This window comes from Microtus ochrogaster, chromosome 10, assembly GCF_000317375.1.
Source record: "Microtus ochrogaster isolate Prairie Vole_2 chromosome 10, MicOch1.0, whole genome shotgun sequence".
Taxonomy (NCBI): Eukaryota; Metazoa; Chordata; class Mammalia; order Rodentia; family Cricetidae; genus Microtus; species Microtus ochrogaster.
Genome location: NC_022016.1, coordinates 47,231,326 through 47,247,105, shown reverse-complemented (window position 1 = coordinate 47,247,105; position 15,780 = coordinate 47,231,326). Strand labels below are relative to the sequence as shown.

At 42.6% G+C, this 15,780-nt stretch overlaps 1 protein-coding gene across 4 annotated transcripts in view; it reads left to right on the top strand.

Moving 5' to 3' along the window:
• The window catches only part of Usp48 (ubiquitin specific peptidase 48), a 72,275-nt gene that overhangs the window by 26,584 nt on the left and 29,911 nt on the right, over positions 1-15,780 (top strand). For 3 of the 4 annotated variants that reach the window (XM_026782334.1, XM_005352992.2, XM_026782333.1), the window contains exons 10-15: positions 704-832; positions 1,339-1,488; positions 5,719-5,916; positions 7,597-7,711; positions 9,593-9,723; positions 14,003-14,074. In XM_026782334.1, the coding sequence (XP_026638135.1) occupies positions 704-832; positions 1,339-1,488; positions 5,719-5,916; positions 7,597-7,711; positions 9,593-9,723; positions 14,003-14,074 (795 nt within the window). The remainder of the gene's footprint in view (positions 1-703; positions 833-1,338; positions 1,489-5,718; positions 5,917-7,596; positions 7,712-9,592; positions 9,724-14,002; positions 14,075-15,780) is intronic. The other variant, XM_026782332.1, reaches the window with a different exon arrangement.

Sequence of the window (15,780 nt, the reverse complement as noted above, 5' to 3'; positions counted from 1 at the left end):
TTGGAGCCTGTCCTGGAACTAGCTCTGTAGACCAGGCTGGTCTCGAACTCACAGAGATCCACCTGCCTCTGCCTCCCGAGTGCTGGGTGCATGTGCCACCATCGCCCAGCTTAAATAACTTTTTCATTTGGATTTTTTGAGATAGTTTGTTTTGTTTTGAGTGTGTGCTTATTTTTCCTGTTTATAAGTGTACCACAGGCTTTTCTGCCCATGGAGGCCAGAACAGGTTGTGTGATCTTCAGAAGAGTGGCAGAACTGGAAGCAGAGTTACATTTGGTTGTAAACTAACACTTGTTGCTGGGAACTGAAAACTGTTCCTCTGCAAGAATAGCCCATGCTCTTAACTGCTGAGCCAGATCTCCACTCCTAGAAATTGTGTGTGTGCATGCATGTGCACGTGCACTCGGGTGTATGCAGAAGTCAGGTCAATCTTGGGTCTCCCGGGTGCCATCCACTTTGTTTTTTTGAGACAGGGTTTCTAATAGGTTGGAGTTTATTGTTTAGGGCCAGCAATCCCCAGGGATTTGCCTATCCCCACTGCTTGAGTACTGAGATTGCAAGTGTGTGCCACTGCACGCAGCTTTTTAAATGTGCGTTTGGGGGATGTTTGTGCACTGAGCATATACGTAATTTTTTTATGTATCCCCCAAGTCCCTAAGGTATGGACCATCTTGTTAAGTTGTCTTTTATTTCTTTATCCCAGCAGAGCCTTCTAAATCCCAGACCCGTAAACCCAAGTGTGGCAAAGGAACTCATTGTTCTCGAAATGCATACATGTTGGTTTATAGACTGCAAACCCAGGAAAAGAATCACACAGTGGTTCAAGTCCCAGGTAATCACTTTTTCTAAATTGCTTCTGGAGATACTGTAGAATTCTGTACTTCCAGGTGGATTAGTGACCATTACCAGACTGCTCACATTGTAGCAGGTCTCTTCAGTATGGTAGATGTCAATGAAAGTGAGTGCTGGTCACAAATCAACAACTACTGAGTTTTTGGAACGACTGAGCCTTAGGCCTGTTCTATTACCCCAACCTCCCAAGAAAGGCAGAAATAGTTGTCAGTGTTAGAAGGTAGCTTAAATTGATGTTCGGTTTTATTTTGTTCAACTTGTAGAGCTAAAGAAACCGGTCTCCCTGGCCTGTCCCACACACTGTAGTGTAGAGCCATTTGATGTTTCTGGGCAGTCGGGGTAGGGATCACCTGACCGCATTCCACCTTCGGTTTCACCAGTAGAGGGTTCCATTCATTCATCCCTAGATGATAATGTGCATAGCAGTGTAATCTTTGTCTTTGGAAGAGAAGATAAGATTGGTTTTTGTGTTTCTCTCTTGGATAGCCTTTCTTCAAGAGCTGGTGGATCGGGATAATTCCAAGTTTGAGGAGTGGTGTGTTGAAATGGCTGAGATGCGCAGGCAGAGTGTGGACAAAGGCAAAGCGAAACACGAGGAGGTGAAGGAGCTGTACCAAAGGTTGCCTGCTGGAACTGGTCTGTGAGATATTCCAGGACAACACTATTGCTATTGAATGTCTGGGGTTTTGCTTTTGTGGTGCTTTAATCTTTAAATGTTGTAAAAGTGTTTATGAAAAACCAATTTTCTCTCTTAGAGGCCAGCTTAAACACTCTAAAATCACTATGGAAACTGGCAGTAACTAGATGTCATCCTATATAATTTTGTCACTTCCTTTTTTGAATTGGGAGGCTATGATAAATCCTAGGTCAACTCTCTGCATTTTTGACCTGTAAAGACCTTTTTACTGTGGGCTGAAGATATTGCTCAGGGGAAAAGGTGCTTGTTGCCAAGCCTAAAAACCTGAGTTTGATTCCCGGGACACACATGGTAGGAAAGAAGTGACTTCAACAGACTCTTCTCTGACCTTTGTATGCTTCATGCCAACCTCCTCACCATGCACACACATACTGTCATAAATTTTTTTAAAGAAGATATTTTACTTCTAGGCATGGTGGTGCATACCTTTAATTCCAGCACCCGAAGAGGCAGAGGTTGTCAGATCCCTGTGAGATAGAGGCTAGCCTGGTCTACATAATGAAACTTTGTCTTAAAACCAATTTTTTTTCTTCTGTGAGATAAAATGTTTCTAAAGCCAGATCTGCTTGGATCACTGTGGCCTTTCTTCTGTTTTTAAATACTTTGTTTTCTAAGAGTATTAACTGATATATGTGTGTGTGTGTGTGTGTGTGTGTGTGTATACAATTTTTCATATGAAATGTTGAGGTAGAAAATCTTATCTAGTTCACCTCTGATACAACCTGCTCATCTGTTTATGTGTCCTCGTTTATTCAAATTTACCTTGTGCCTTCGGTGGCTATGAATTGTTTGTCAAATCACAAAATACATCTTCCAGCCTCGCTCCTGCATATGGAGGAGAGCAATATTTATGAACTTAAAATAAGCATTTAAGCATAAAATTGTACAGATGGTTTCGCTTTTTTTGTATTAATTTTCCATTGCTGCTATAATTTATATCAAAGATGACTTACATCCCTAGGCCCGTATGAATAGTCTTGAGGTGTTTCCTCCTGTGATTGGTACAGCTCAGATGAGGGTCATGTGCTTGAAAAGATAGGTCCTGACTCAGCACCCAAAGGAGGAAAAATGTCATACCAAACTGCTGCTTGGTTTGATTCACTTCCTTCTTTGTGACTTGGTACTTGAACTGTGTTTAAGTGCTAGAAGTATCTGAAAGAGTCACTGACCTGTACTTATTAAGAAATAAACTCAGGGGTAAGAGCACTCAGTTCATGGGCCTCCAGTCTAAAGTGTTGGCCATAGAAATCTGTTCTCCAAACTGTAGTCAGTTTCGTGGCCTGTGCAGAAGGAAAAGAGGACTCCTGCCCCGAAGACAGAATGGCATGAGGGAGTGAGGGTGAAGCTTTGTGGGGCAAAGTGCATGCTTGTGTCTGGAGAGACCCTGGATTGTGAACCACTCACTCTTAGGGCGCCATGATGGCTTCTATTCCTTGACCAATCAGGACCCTCACCTATTGGGAACTCCTCATTCTAAAACAATCATCGTTTTATATTGTTGTATGAGTATTCTTTTGAAAGGCCACCTGTCCTAAAAATCCAAGTCTCAGTGTAAATGAAAAATCACATTATCATTTTGGCTGCTATTTAAACTTGAAGGTGCTTGAATTCTAGAGAAACTGTTATATTTTTTTTCATGCTATTATTATTCAGGACTCTTAACTTTGTTATACTCAAAATCCATTTTTTAAATTTTATTTATTTTGGACCTTACATCAAACTCACTCATGATATTTGACTTATTTCAAGATGACTTTACTCAGTAACCCAGGGTGGCCTCAAATTCATGACAGTTCTCCTTCCTCAGCTTCCTTGGTGCTGGGATTACAGGGGCATCACCGTAGTTAATGCTTGCTCTCCCAGGACCCCAGCACACTGAAGCCAAAGCTGGGTAATGATGAGTAGGAGGTTAGATCAGAATCGTGTACAGTGTCTGCTACTGTAAAGGCAGAAGTGATTTTCCCCCCAATCTTGGGATATTACATTAATTCATAATCATTTAAAAGCTAAAATAGCAAACTTCATTTGGGAAGTTTTCAGTGAGATTCTAGTAGATGATTGGACAGGTTACCTTGGACCTACCTGCCTTTGAGCACATATTCATTGTGTGTCTTTATCGTCCAAGGACTTCCTCCTTATAGTGGTTAATTCTTTTTGTCTTCTGGGACAAGGTCTCCCCGTAGCTCAAGCTGGTCTGGAGCTCACCATGTAGCTCCTGCTGGCCTCAAACACGAGTGACCCTCCCACTTTGGTCCTCTGAGTGCTGGAATTATAGATGAGAGCCACCACTGCCAGCTTCAATAGGCAGATCCATTTGGCCCATCCCCCCAACAGAAGGTGTTGCCCTCTGTTCACTTTTCTGTGGATGCTGGAAGAACAGAACCTGGAGAATTATTCCTTATGTGGGAACCTGTATCAATCCCTCACTCTCCTTGAAAATATTCAAAACTTTACTCTCTGACTTTGTATAGGAAGTATTTAATATTGAAGACTTTATTTCCCACAGATAAGGGTCACCCCCACACACACCTTCCTTTTACACTCAGCCTAAACCTGATAAACAGCACAGAATGAGGGAGGTGTTTTGAATATAATTGGTTATGGTATGATTTGGGGGTCTGGGGTGATACTAGTACTGGGGATTGAACAAGGGCAGTGCACATTCAGGGCAGTCTCTCTACTCTGAGCTGTGTGCCTCACTAAAAGCATGTATGTATTATTGTTTTGCTTTTCATTTGTTGATGGTGTTGGGGATTCGGCCCAGGGCTGCACTCATGTTAGGCAAATAGTGCATCATTGAACTACACCCCAGCCCTTGTCATGCTGATACTTGTAGGATGCCACGACCATTTTACCTGTCCTGTGTCTTACGGTCTCCTCTTATAGATTTTGTTTGTATGTATAATTAACTTTTCTATATCTCTTTTCTTCCAAAAAGCTCAAAATGCTTCACATATCTTATCTTTTACACTCAGCAACATCTCTGTGAGGTAGGTAGAAGGCAGGTATTATTACCTTCATTTTGCAAATTAAAGATCTGAAGCCTAGAGAGTTTAAGTGACTTGCTCACGTTGAGTTTCTAAGGCAGAACTTGGATTAGACTTTGGTCTCAGCAGGCAGGTCATCTTCCCCTGCAGCTGCCTAGTGCTGCCCCTTGCTGTCCAGTTTCAGTGCAAAAGTGGATCTGACGCGCCAATTTTTTTTTTTTTTTGTCAAAACATTGAAATGTTTGAACTAAAATGAAGTGGGAGTTAACTTTCTAGATGTGTGACTCCGGGGATGTGAAACTGGTCACAGTGAGCTTTGCATTAAAGTGTCTGCCCCTCAGATCTCGCCAGAAGTAGCACACGATACAAATACATGAATTCAACCTTTGTGTGTTTTCTTCTATGTTTTATGCTGGGACTCACTGGAGATCTTTGTAAGTAATCAAAGCTGTCCCTTTATTTTTAACTTTGCCTTTTGGGGAACTCTGGGACTCCCTCTCCCCAAGTTAAAATTTGTTTTGAAATGTCTGGTGTTCTTAATTTTTGAACTTGCAAACTGATAATTATGTTCTAGTGTACTCTGCCCTAGAACTTATTTCAAATGCATTATTTTCTTGAAATTAATAACAATGAAATGAATGGATCGTAACACAGACTTTGGGGGAAATCATAAATACTTTTTCTTCACACCAGTCCCATCCTGGATTCAGGAAAGTTGAATGATGAAATGAGCTTGTGAAGTGTGGTTGTAGGTGACAAGGTTAAATTTTTAACTTAGCTCGATCCTGACTTCTCATTTTAATCTTCAGATATATATCACACAGTTGTGCAGAGTAAGGGATGAGGTGATGATTTTCCATTCAGCACCCAAGTGTCCTCATGGAAGCTCTGCTGTGCTCTCAAGCAAGGCACTTCTCTCTGTGGATGCCTCTTGTAGAATGTGGCTAATAATACCCGCCGATCCCATAGGGCTCTGTGCAGATGTGTTTCCATGTATAACGTGAGGTCACAGAAGTGCTAGCTAACTGGGATTTGTAGCCACACATCAGACACCTCCCACTGATTCTTCTGATCCTGCTGACTTTGGACAAAGTTTGTGCTGTCTTTTGAGGACAATGACTTGGATCATTTAGTCCAAAACTGTAAAAGTACATAGTTTCTTCCCATTCCTTTTTTTCTCAGAGGCCTATGAATTTGTCTCTCTTGAATGGCTGCAGAAGTGGTTGGATGAATCAACACCCACCAAACCTATTGATAATCATGCTTGCCTATGTTCCCACGACAAGCTTCATCCAGATAAAATATCAATTATGAAGAGAATATCGGAATATGCGGCTGACATTTTCTACAGTCGCTATGGAGGAGGTCCAAGACTAACTGGTAAGTCAGAGTGTCCATCCTCTCTGCCTACACTCTACTCTCTGAGGTCAGTACTGGATGACAACCTGAAGTTAACTGAGACACTGAGCATTCTTATACTTTGCAAAATGGGCTCGCCAAGTAGAGCTGAAGTGCTGCTAGGCGACTGGTGGAGTGCAGACAGAATGGATTCCCAGCACATACACTAATCTTTCTCAAAGCCTTGAGCCTTTGTTTGCAAAGCTCATTCTGTCTTGTTTGTGTAGGTTTGGGAAATTGCTTCTTAGTTTCTAAATCTGCTTAGTTCTTGAATGTACAGAAGCTATATAGCCAAAAATAGCCAATCTGTTTAGTTTGGGCTACTTCTTCTCAAGCAAGTGTCTACTTATTTCTATTTAAAATTTTTATTTATTTAGTATGTCTACACTACATGTTCTTTTTAATGAGCAACTGGCCACATGGGTTCTATGCTAATCTCCACTGAGGCTAAGGGAATTGCATGACCTCCAGTTCCTCTTTCCTGAAGTGAAGTGCTACTTTTGGTTATGCTTAACATTTAATTATATGCTCTAGGCCTTTTGCATTCTAAAGTACTCACCATCCAGAATTAATAAATTACACAATGGGAATCTTTTTGGAGGGGGGGGGTCTCTGTGTATCCATGGCTGTCCCATCCCAGACTGTCACACTTTGTAAACAAGCCGGCCTTGAACTCAGAGATCCATCCACCTCTGCCTCCTGAGTGCTGCGACTAAAGGCACATACTACCACTGCCTGGCTAAATCTTTTTATAGGTGTTTTGACTGCATGTATGTCTGTGTATAATGTGTATGCCTGGTGCCAAGGAGGGCAGAAGGGGGCATCATCCCCTGGAAATGTAGTTATGGCTGTGAGCCACCATGTTGGTCTTGGGAATTGACCTGGGTCGTCTGCAAGAACAAGTGCTCTTAACCTCTGAGCCATCTCTCCGACTCCCGTAAGATCTTTCAAGGAATCACATTTCAGGACCGATGTGATGTCGCTGTAGGTGAAAGCACTTGCCACAAAGCCCATTGACCTGAATGCTTCCCAGGACCCCCTTGATGGAAAAAAACAGACTCCATGTAGTCCTCAGATGTGTACTGTGGCACATGCATGTGCACGTGTATTATATACCCACAGTAATAATAAATGAAATTTAAACACAGAAACAGCATGTGATTTCTAGAGCATCTGCGCACTGTGCTATGTCCTGTATTGTTCTCATCCCTTCAGTGTTCTGTGCTTGGGAAGTCATGTCTGCATGAAGACTATTACATGTATAGTTGTTGGATATGTTGTTGACCCTCCTTCCTCTAGTTAGATTTGTTTGATTAACTACTATAGTTGATAAACACTGTCTTCATTATTTAGAAAACTTAATGTATGAGTGAGTAGCTAGATCAACAAGATCAGGATATAGAAAGACTATTGTAATAATTTGATTTGGCCAGGTGTGGTAGCATACACCTTTAATCCCAGCACTCGGGAGCAGAGGCAGGCAGAACTCCGTGAGTTTGAGATCTCCCAGGGCTGTTAAACAGAGAAATCCTGTTTGGGGGAGTGGCAGGAATTTGTGGTTTAGATTTAAAATTCTTGTGTATTTTGTTTAGCACTGGAAACATTCTCATAGGAAGTCTGTGTGAGAATGAAGTTTATTTTCATTGTCTTTCTTGCCTTTAGTGAAAGCCCTGTGTAAGGACTGTGTTGTAGAACGTTGTCGTGTACTGCGCCTGAAGAGCCAATTAAATGAAGATTACAAAACCGTCAACAATTTGCTGAAAACAACAATGAAGGGGTATGTTACACAGCATGCTGTTTATGAGAGCCTACAACATTGCCAGGCAGTAATCAGACAGCTGCTTACTCATTTTAGGAAAGAGTTGACTGTTAAGTGAAGGTCGGTAGCCGAGCAGTTCTCAAGTAAAACCTGTACCGTGAGAATAGCTAGGAATCCAGCTGTATTCCTAGCACTTTAGAGGCTAAGACAGGAGGACATCTTGGGCTGCAGGAGCGAGTGAGCATCCTTTACTTCCCCCCCCCCCGCAGTATTCACTTACATGTGTATGTGTGTTTGTTCATGTTTGTGGGCATGTGCACGTTTCCTGACCCGTGTAGACATGAAAGAGTACAGCTTTCAGTTGGTAGTTCTCTCCTTTCACTGTGTAGGTCTAAGGAATTGAACTCAGGTCCTGCCATGCTTGGCAGCAAGCTCCTTTACTGCTGAGCCCAGGATGCTTAACAAAAATATTTTTCTTTCTGCGGTTGGGGAGATGATCTTGTGGACTGTGGACTTCCCTTGCTAATATGAAGATGAGTTCAGGTCCTGAATAGCCACATAAAGAGTTACATGGTCGTCCCAGGAGGCAGAAGTGGGGGATTCCTGGGACAAGCTAGAAGCAGTGGGCTCCGGGTAAAGAGACCCCTCCTCAGTGAATAAAGAGGAAGACCACTGACCTTGCACCTCTAAACATACATGTGCACTTTGTACCTTTAAGCATATGTGTACACATGTACCTTTAAACATTGCAAAACACACCGCATACACATTTCTTAGTTTAATTTAAAAAATTTATTTATTTTATGTGTAGGTGTTTTGCCTGCATGTGCATCTTGTTTATGTATGTTTCCCACAGAAAGTGCAAATGGTCATTGGATCCCTGGGGAATAGAGTACAGACAGCTGTGAACCATCTTTTGGGTTCTCTTAATCAAACTCGGGTTGTCTGAAAATACAGCCAGTGCTCTTAACCACTTAGCCCTCTTTCCAGCCCTTAAACTAGAAATTTTGTTTTGTTTGAAACAGGGTTTCTCTGAGTAGCTCTGGCTGTCTTAGAACTCTCTGTAGACCAAATTGGCCTTGAATTCACAGTCCACCTGCCTCTCTGCCTCCTGTGTGTTAGAATTAAAGGCATGTACCACCATCACCCAGCTAAATTAGAATTGTCTTAAAAAATGAATTTTTGCAGTGCTTACTCTGAAAATAAATTGAGTCAGACACAGCCTTCGCTCTGTAAAAGAGGAAGGGGAGAGGTCTGGACCTGACCACATGAGCCAATACTCAGACTTAGAGTACAGAAAGCTTGTCTGGAGAACTCAGGCCTGGGAAGGTAGTGTCTCCTTCAGCAAGGATGAAGTGATGCTGAGACGAACGGGGGACTCAGTGGGTGTTGGGTGTCAAACCCCACTCCACAGAGCACCTCTAATTCAACCAAGAGTCATTAAGTAATGGCACCTGCTGTGTTCATGTCATTTGTTCCTAAGTATCTCCTAGCAGACCTCAGCCTGGTCTCCCTTTGGCCCAATTCTACAAGGCCTCCTCTGTGACATCAGTAAGGGTGTGTATACCCAAGTATCTTTGTGCCAACTTAGATACTAAGAGTTGTGTGTGCTAAGAGTAGTGATCAAGTGGAAGAAAGTTGAATATGATTGAAACGGATTTGAACTCAGCGTATGAGAAGAGAGCATGATCTAGAATGGAAACAAAGCAATAGACACCTGGAGTTCAGTAGTGAGGCGTGAAAATGGCTCGAATCAGGAATCGGATTAAAAACACTTGTGTGCACAGTAGTGATTTGACTGTTTATAATCATTTTAGCTGTGGGCTTCAGGGGAAAGACATAAAAGGAGGGAACACTAAGAGTCACCTGCTAGGGCTTAACATTCTCTCTTTTCCACAGCAATGATGGATTTTGGGTGGGAAAGTCTTCCTTGCGCAGCTGGCGCCAGCTGGCCCTTGAACAACTAGATGAGCAGGATGGTGAGGCGGAGCAAAGCAACGGGAAGATAAACGGGAGCCCCTTCAATAAAGGTGATGGGGGAATCCATGACTCCAGAGTTAGAACCTTTGTAGTTTTTTTTGGTGGGGGGTGGCTTTGTTTTCTTTATCCATGGGGTTCCACCACCCCAGCTGCTGCTGCTTTTGCACTGTAGGTTTCTATGCCTAGCCTTTTCTTGAACATTCACTAGTGCTTGCAGAGTTGAAGTATCTCCATGGCAAAGCTGCACTGTGGTCCCCCTCCCGCCATTTCCCCACAACTGCACTGTGTTCAGCTTGCTCCTAGTGGGGAACACTAGGCCCTAGCCTTTCAATCTTCATTTTCAGTAAAATTGCCTTAATAAAAATTTATGCCCCTGTATGTTAAGATGTTTATTAAGTCTCAAGGTCTCAGAAACAGCTAAGGGCAAATAATAGATGTTCAAACTTTTGAAATTCCACTCACAGACTCAACAGAGCCTTGGGGGCATCTCCTTTAGTGAGCTCTGGGCTCAAATGCCACCTAGTCAGTCACGTGCAGAGTCAAGTCAGTTCTGCTCCAGCCTCCAGGGAGGGGAGGGTAATGGGCTTCAGAAAGCCCTGCAGGCTGTTGAGCTCAGCAGTTTGGCTTTAGGATAGCAGCCAATGACCAATGTGACCTCTGCACTCTGCCTCAAAAAGGGCAGGGCTTGGAAAACTTGTTACTTGTTCTTTCTTTTTGAGCCCTGCTTTCAGACAGGAAATCATGTTATTGTAAACCTAGTAATAAACAGATGCCAAAGGCATTTAGAATAACTTAGGTCTAAACTGGAGACTTGTGATTTTGGCCATCACTAATTTTGAGGTCAATTATGCTCACTAGTGCTATGTCGTTAGTGACTTGTGAATAGTTATTTTCACCCGATTTCTTCCCTCACACCCCCTTTGTTTTGTTATTTTATGGTACTTGACCTAGAACCCAGGGTCTCACACTAACTAGGCAAGTATGCTACCTCTCCACTAACTTACAGCTCTATTGATTTTATTCCCATATACTGACATTTATATGCTTGTATTTTTGTTTTTCAGGACAGGGTAACTCTGTGTAGCCCTGTCCTGAAACTAGCTCTGTAGACCAGTCTGTTCTTCAATTCAAGAGATCACTTACACCTTCCTCCTAAGAACTGGGATTAAAGGTGTTCATTTGCCACTACTGTCCTGCTGTTATATTAAATTGTTAAGCTTTATTGAGAGCATGTATTTTCTACACTTAACCATTATTTCCACTCCTTGCTTCCCTCCCTCCCTCCCTCCCTCCCTCCCTCCCTCTCTCCCTCCCCCCATCTCGCTTCCTTCATTCTTCCTTCCCTCCCTCCCTTCCCCTCCTTCCCGCTCTTCTCTCCTCTCTTCTTCTCTCTTCTCTCTTGTTTCCTTTGTGTGTGTGTGTCTGTGTGTATGTGTGTGTCAGGGTGTCAAGCTCACTATTTAGCACTGGCCTGGAACTTGACATCTTCCTGCCGCACTCTACTGCTGTAGTTACAAGTGCGCACCACACCTGACTAAGCATTACAGCTTATAATCTCTGTACTTAACATGGATTCCCAGATGATGCTCCTTTTAGAAAGGAGCTGTTCTAGTTTGTGTCTTGAATGGGTAGGAGGACTAAACTTGCCATTGCTGAGCATATTGTCTACTGCTTAGCTGGATTCCCATTCTCTTGAGCTGTGCATTTTCAAATTTTAGGTTTTCTTTTCTTTTTTCATTTTAGACAGTTTCACTGTAGCCCTGGCTGCCCTGGAACTCACTATATAGTACAGGCTGGTCTCAAAATGGCAACGATGTGCCTGCCTCTGCCTCCCAAATGCTGGGACTGTAGGTACCCCACCATGACCTGCAGTTAGTTTTCCTTTTGATTAAAATATTTTATTGATCTGGAGAGGTGTTTCAGTAATGAGACCAGTGGCTGCTCTTCCAGAGGACCCATGTTCAAGTCCTAGCATCCACAAAGTGGCTTACAATTGCCTGTCAACCCCAGTCGCAGGGGATCTGATGCCCTCTTCTGGCCTCCTTGGCACCAAGGCTACATGCCAGTGCTCAAACACCCACCCATATACATACAATTTAAATTTGAAAAGATATTTTATTGTTGCTGTGATGCAAGGGCTTAGCATTGATTTCAGTTGTGTGCTCTTGTCATTAGAAAACCCTTGCTACAGTTGTAGTGGTATCATCTGACCTAGCACACACCTTCTCACTTCATACATCAGCTCTTCATTTTATGTAGACTTAGAAAATAGAAATGTCTTTACGTTGGGCTATTTTGAAAATATTTTCCATTTTGCTTTCCCTGTAATAGGCCTAATTTCAACTCCTCTTCCCATTCTTTTTTTTTGGGGGGTGGGGTTATTTTTGTTTTGAGACAGGATCTCTTATGTAGCTCTGCCTATCTTGGAACTTATTACGTTGGCTAGGCTAGCCTTGAACTCACATAGATCCACCTGCCTCTAGATTGCTGTTATCAAAATTGTGCACCAGTACACTCAGCCTCAGACTTTTTGAATCTTAAATGTAACAATGTGTCATTCCTCCCACTCCCAGTCCCTGCCAGGAGGCAAGAAACCTGCTGGCGTTTCAGGGACCGTGCTGCACTGCTGGCTGCATAGGCACTGTATGGGTGTGTGTACTAACCGGATCCGGTTCACTTTTCCACAGTCAGTGTGTGGGGACAGAGGTAGCGAGCGTTCTTACACGTCATGCTATGTGATGTCCAGTTTACCTGCAGTGCTTCATCCTGTGCTATTTTCCCAGCAGGCCAGAGAGTCAGCTACATGTGTAATTGGCACACACTGCTCTGTGATGGGTGCAGGCTCCTGGATGACTAGGGAGCGTTAGATGCTTGCCTCTGACTTGCTAATATCAAGAGTTTAGGAGTCTGATACAAGAGATTAACTTGGTGTTGACACTTAATCTTTTCCAAAGTTGTTATTGAGGTTACCATCTCACATTCAAGAAGTAACTTCTGTTTGTGACAGATGACAGAATGTATCTGATTGTGTTCTTCTTGCCCCTAGTTCTCTACCTAAGGTTTTTTTTGGGGGGCATGGTTCTGTTTTGGTTTTTTGACACTGGGAATCAAACTCAGAGACTTGCACATGCTGAGCAAGTGTTCTACCATTGTGTGACACTTAAGTCATTGTTTTAGCTTTTTAAGTAACTTGTAACATTTCCCCCACTTTGAGGGGCCCCATCGACCAGGCTAACATTGAACTTATAGTCCTCTTGCCTTCACCTCCCAAGTACTGGGATCACAGGTGTGTATCTTCACACGTGGCAGGACAGACTGTGATGAAACTGTCTCCTAACCTGGAAAGCCATTGAAAAACTAGTCCAAGACAGGCGGGTCTCTGTGAGTTTGAGGCTCCAGGACAGGCTCCAAAGATATGGAGAAACCATGTCTCAAAAAACAAAACAAAACAAAAGAAAAGGGGGGGGGTGAGAAAAAGAAGAACTAGTTCAGTCTCCAAATGTTGAAGATTTCTTCCTTGATTGATTTCCAGTGTCTAGGATTATACATGGTGACAGTGTAGACAAGCAAGGTCAGAGAGGTGTTGATAGTGACACAGACTTCATAAACATCATATATCCATGTAAGGGTCTGTTGAATCGCTCAGGGCAGGGAGGTGAAAGTGACAGTAGATGACGCTTGACTAGAGAATATGTAAATTTTCAGATTGAGAAAAAGCATGTTTTATTGGATAAGCTTTTGTTTGTTTGTTTGTTTTTTTCCAGACAGGGTTTCATTGTATAATTCTGTTGATGAGGCTGTCCTTGAACTCAGGTCCACCCACCTCTGATTCCTAAGTCAACTTATTTTCCTTTTATAATATTAATAATAATAAAAATTAGCTGGATAGTGGTGGCACACACCTTTGATCCCAGCTCTTAGGAGGCAGCAGCAGGCAGATTTCTTTGAGTTTGAGACTAGCCTGGTCTACATAGTTAGTTCCAGGACAGCCAGAGCTGTTGTTACACAGCGAAACCCTGTCTGCAGAGCCTGGAGGAGACAACTTCCCACACAGGTCAAGCCGGCCCTGATCTTCCCACCTTCATTGTCTTCAGTGCTGGGATCACAGTGCAAGCCAGGGTCATTGCATAACTCTTCAAATCCTTCGCTGTTGTTGAGGTTTTCTCCTTTCCTCTTAGGGACGGGAAGTATAGCCTGCTCTGCGCGCCTGTTCAAGTCTCAATTGCCTTGATTTTTCAGAATTATTTCAAGTTTCTTTGCTTAAAGTTGTGCTGCTTTAATTTTTAACTATAACAGCCAGAGCTGTAATTGTCTCTTCTTTTTGATTAGATGAATCAAAGGAAGAAAAAAAAGAAGAGGAGGAGGAATTAAATTTTAATGAAGACATCCTGTGTCCTCATGGTAAGCTAGAAGCTTGTATCTGTTGTCCGTTTGGCATCAGCTCCCACCATGTTTCATTCCTCCCTTTCCCTAAAGTTCTGTTTGAATTTCATTATGTAGTCCAGGTTGGGTATCATCAACTCAGAATTCTTTTGCCTCTACCTCCTAAGTGCTGGGATTACAGGAATGTGTCAGCACACCTTCCTGAGAATTTCTTTTATCCTGGACCCATAGCAAGTTCTAAGCCAACCAAGGTAATACCCAATGGTTTTAAATTTAATTCTTGATTTTCTTTTATACTGCATTTATATGTTCATTCATTCATTTATTGAGAAACCTCAATAGCTCTGGCTAGTTTCAAACTTAAATTAATCCCCATAACTCAGCTCCTGGGTACTGAGATTCTGAGTGCAACCAAGTTTTGAATCCCATTTTCTCAACCTCTGGATGCCCACACCAGGTCTGTGGGGCAGGTCTGTATCATAGTAAATCTGGTGGCATTTTATTTTAATTTTTAGCATGTCTGTGTGAGTATGTGTCTATGAGTGCTGGCCTCCACAGAGGCCAGAGGCATTGGAGCTCCTCGAGTGGAATCACAGGTAGTTAAGCTGCCTGAGGTGCATGCTGGGAATTAAACTCCTATCTTCTGCAAGAACAAAACATTCTTTTAACCACTAATCTCTCTTCCCAGCTCCTGATCACTTCCTTTTAAAAGTTCATTCTTAGCTTTGTAAACTTCATTATCCTTGTCTGGGGACATGCTTCTGTGTGAAGTCAGTTCTCTGCTTCAGCCTTTACATGATTTGCATGGCACCAGTCTTCTGCTCAGCCATCTTGCCTGTTACTCTGGTTACGTCTTGACTTTTGCCAACAGTGTAATTTTCTTGTATTGCGTACATCCTGTTTGTGTGTTGGAGGGAGATACAGATGTATGTGCAGATGTGTCTACACATGGGGATGGAGAGATGGCACTAAAGTTAAGAGCACTGAATTTAGTTCTGTACTCTGCATCTATACATCAGTGCCTATAGAGGCCAGAAGAGAGGGCATTGGACCCTCTGAAATGACAGTTGGCTATGAGCAGACTTGTAGGTGCTATGAACTGAACCTGGGTCCTTTGCAAGAGCAACAATCTAGCCCTATTTAAGTATCCTATTTTGCAGCAAAATTTTTATGTCAGTATCCTATGTATATTTGATTTGTCTCTCATTTTGTGTAAGTTGCTCATAGGATTGTAACCTAGTTAAGATTTTTCTTTCTCTCTTGCAGTTCAACATTTGTATGTTGCTATGTGTGTTTCATCATTCCAATGATTTTTTTTTAATTTTATGTTTATTGATGTTTTGCCTGCATGCATGTCTGTGTGAGGGTGTCAGGTCCCCTGGAACTGGAATTAGAGACAGCTGTAAGCTGCTTGCTATGTGGGTGCTGTTAATTGAACCTAGATCCCCTGGAAGAGCAGTCAGTGCTCTTTATTGTTGGACCCTCTTGCCACTTGCTTGCCACTTTCCTTCAGACAATCCTTCTTTGTAGCAGAGGCTGACCTTGAACCTTTGACCTCCTCAGGCTCCAGTTACTATACTATATTTTATTCTACTCTTATAGTCTTATAGTACATCACCACACCTGGCTCAAGGTAGCCTTTCCTTGAGATTATTCAAAGGGTCAGAAGAATTGAGGAATAGAATTAACTCAGGAAGATTATATTTTGTATTATTAGACCATAT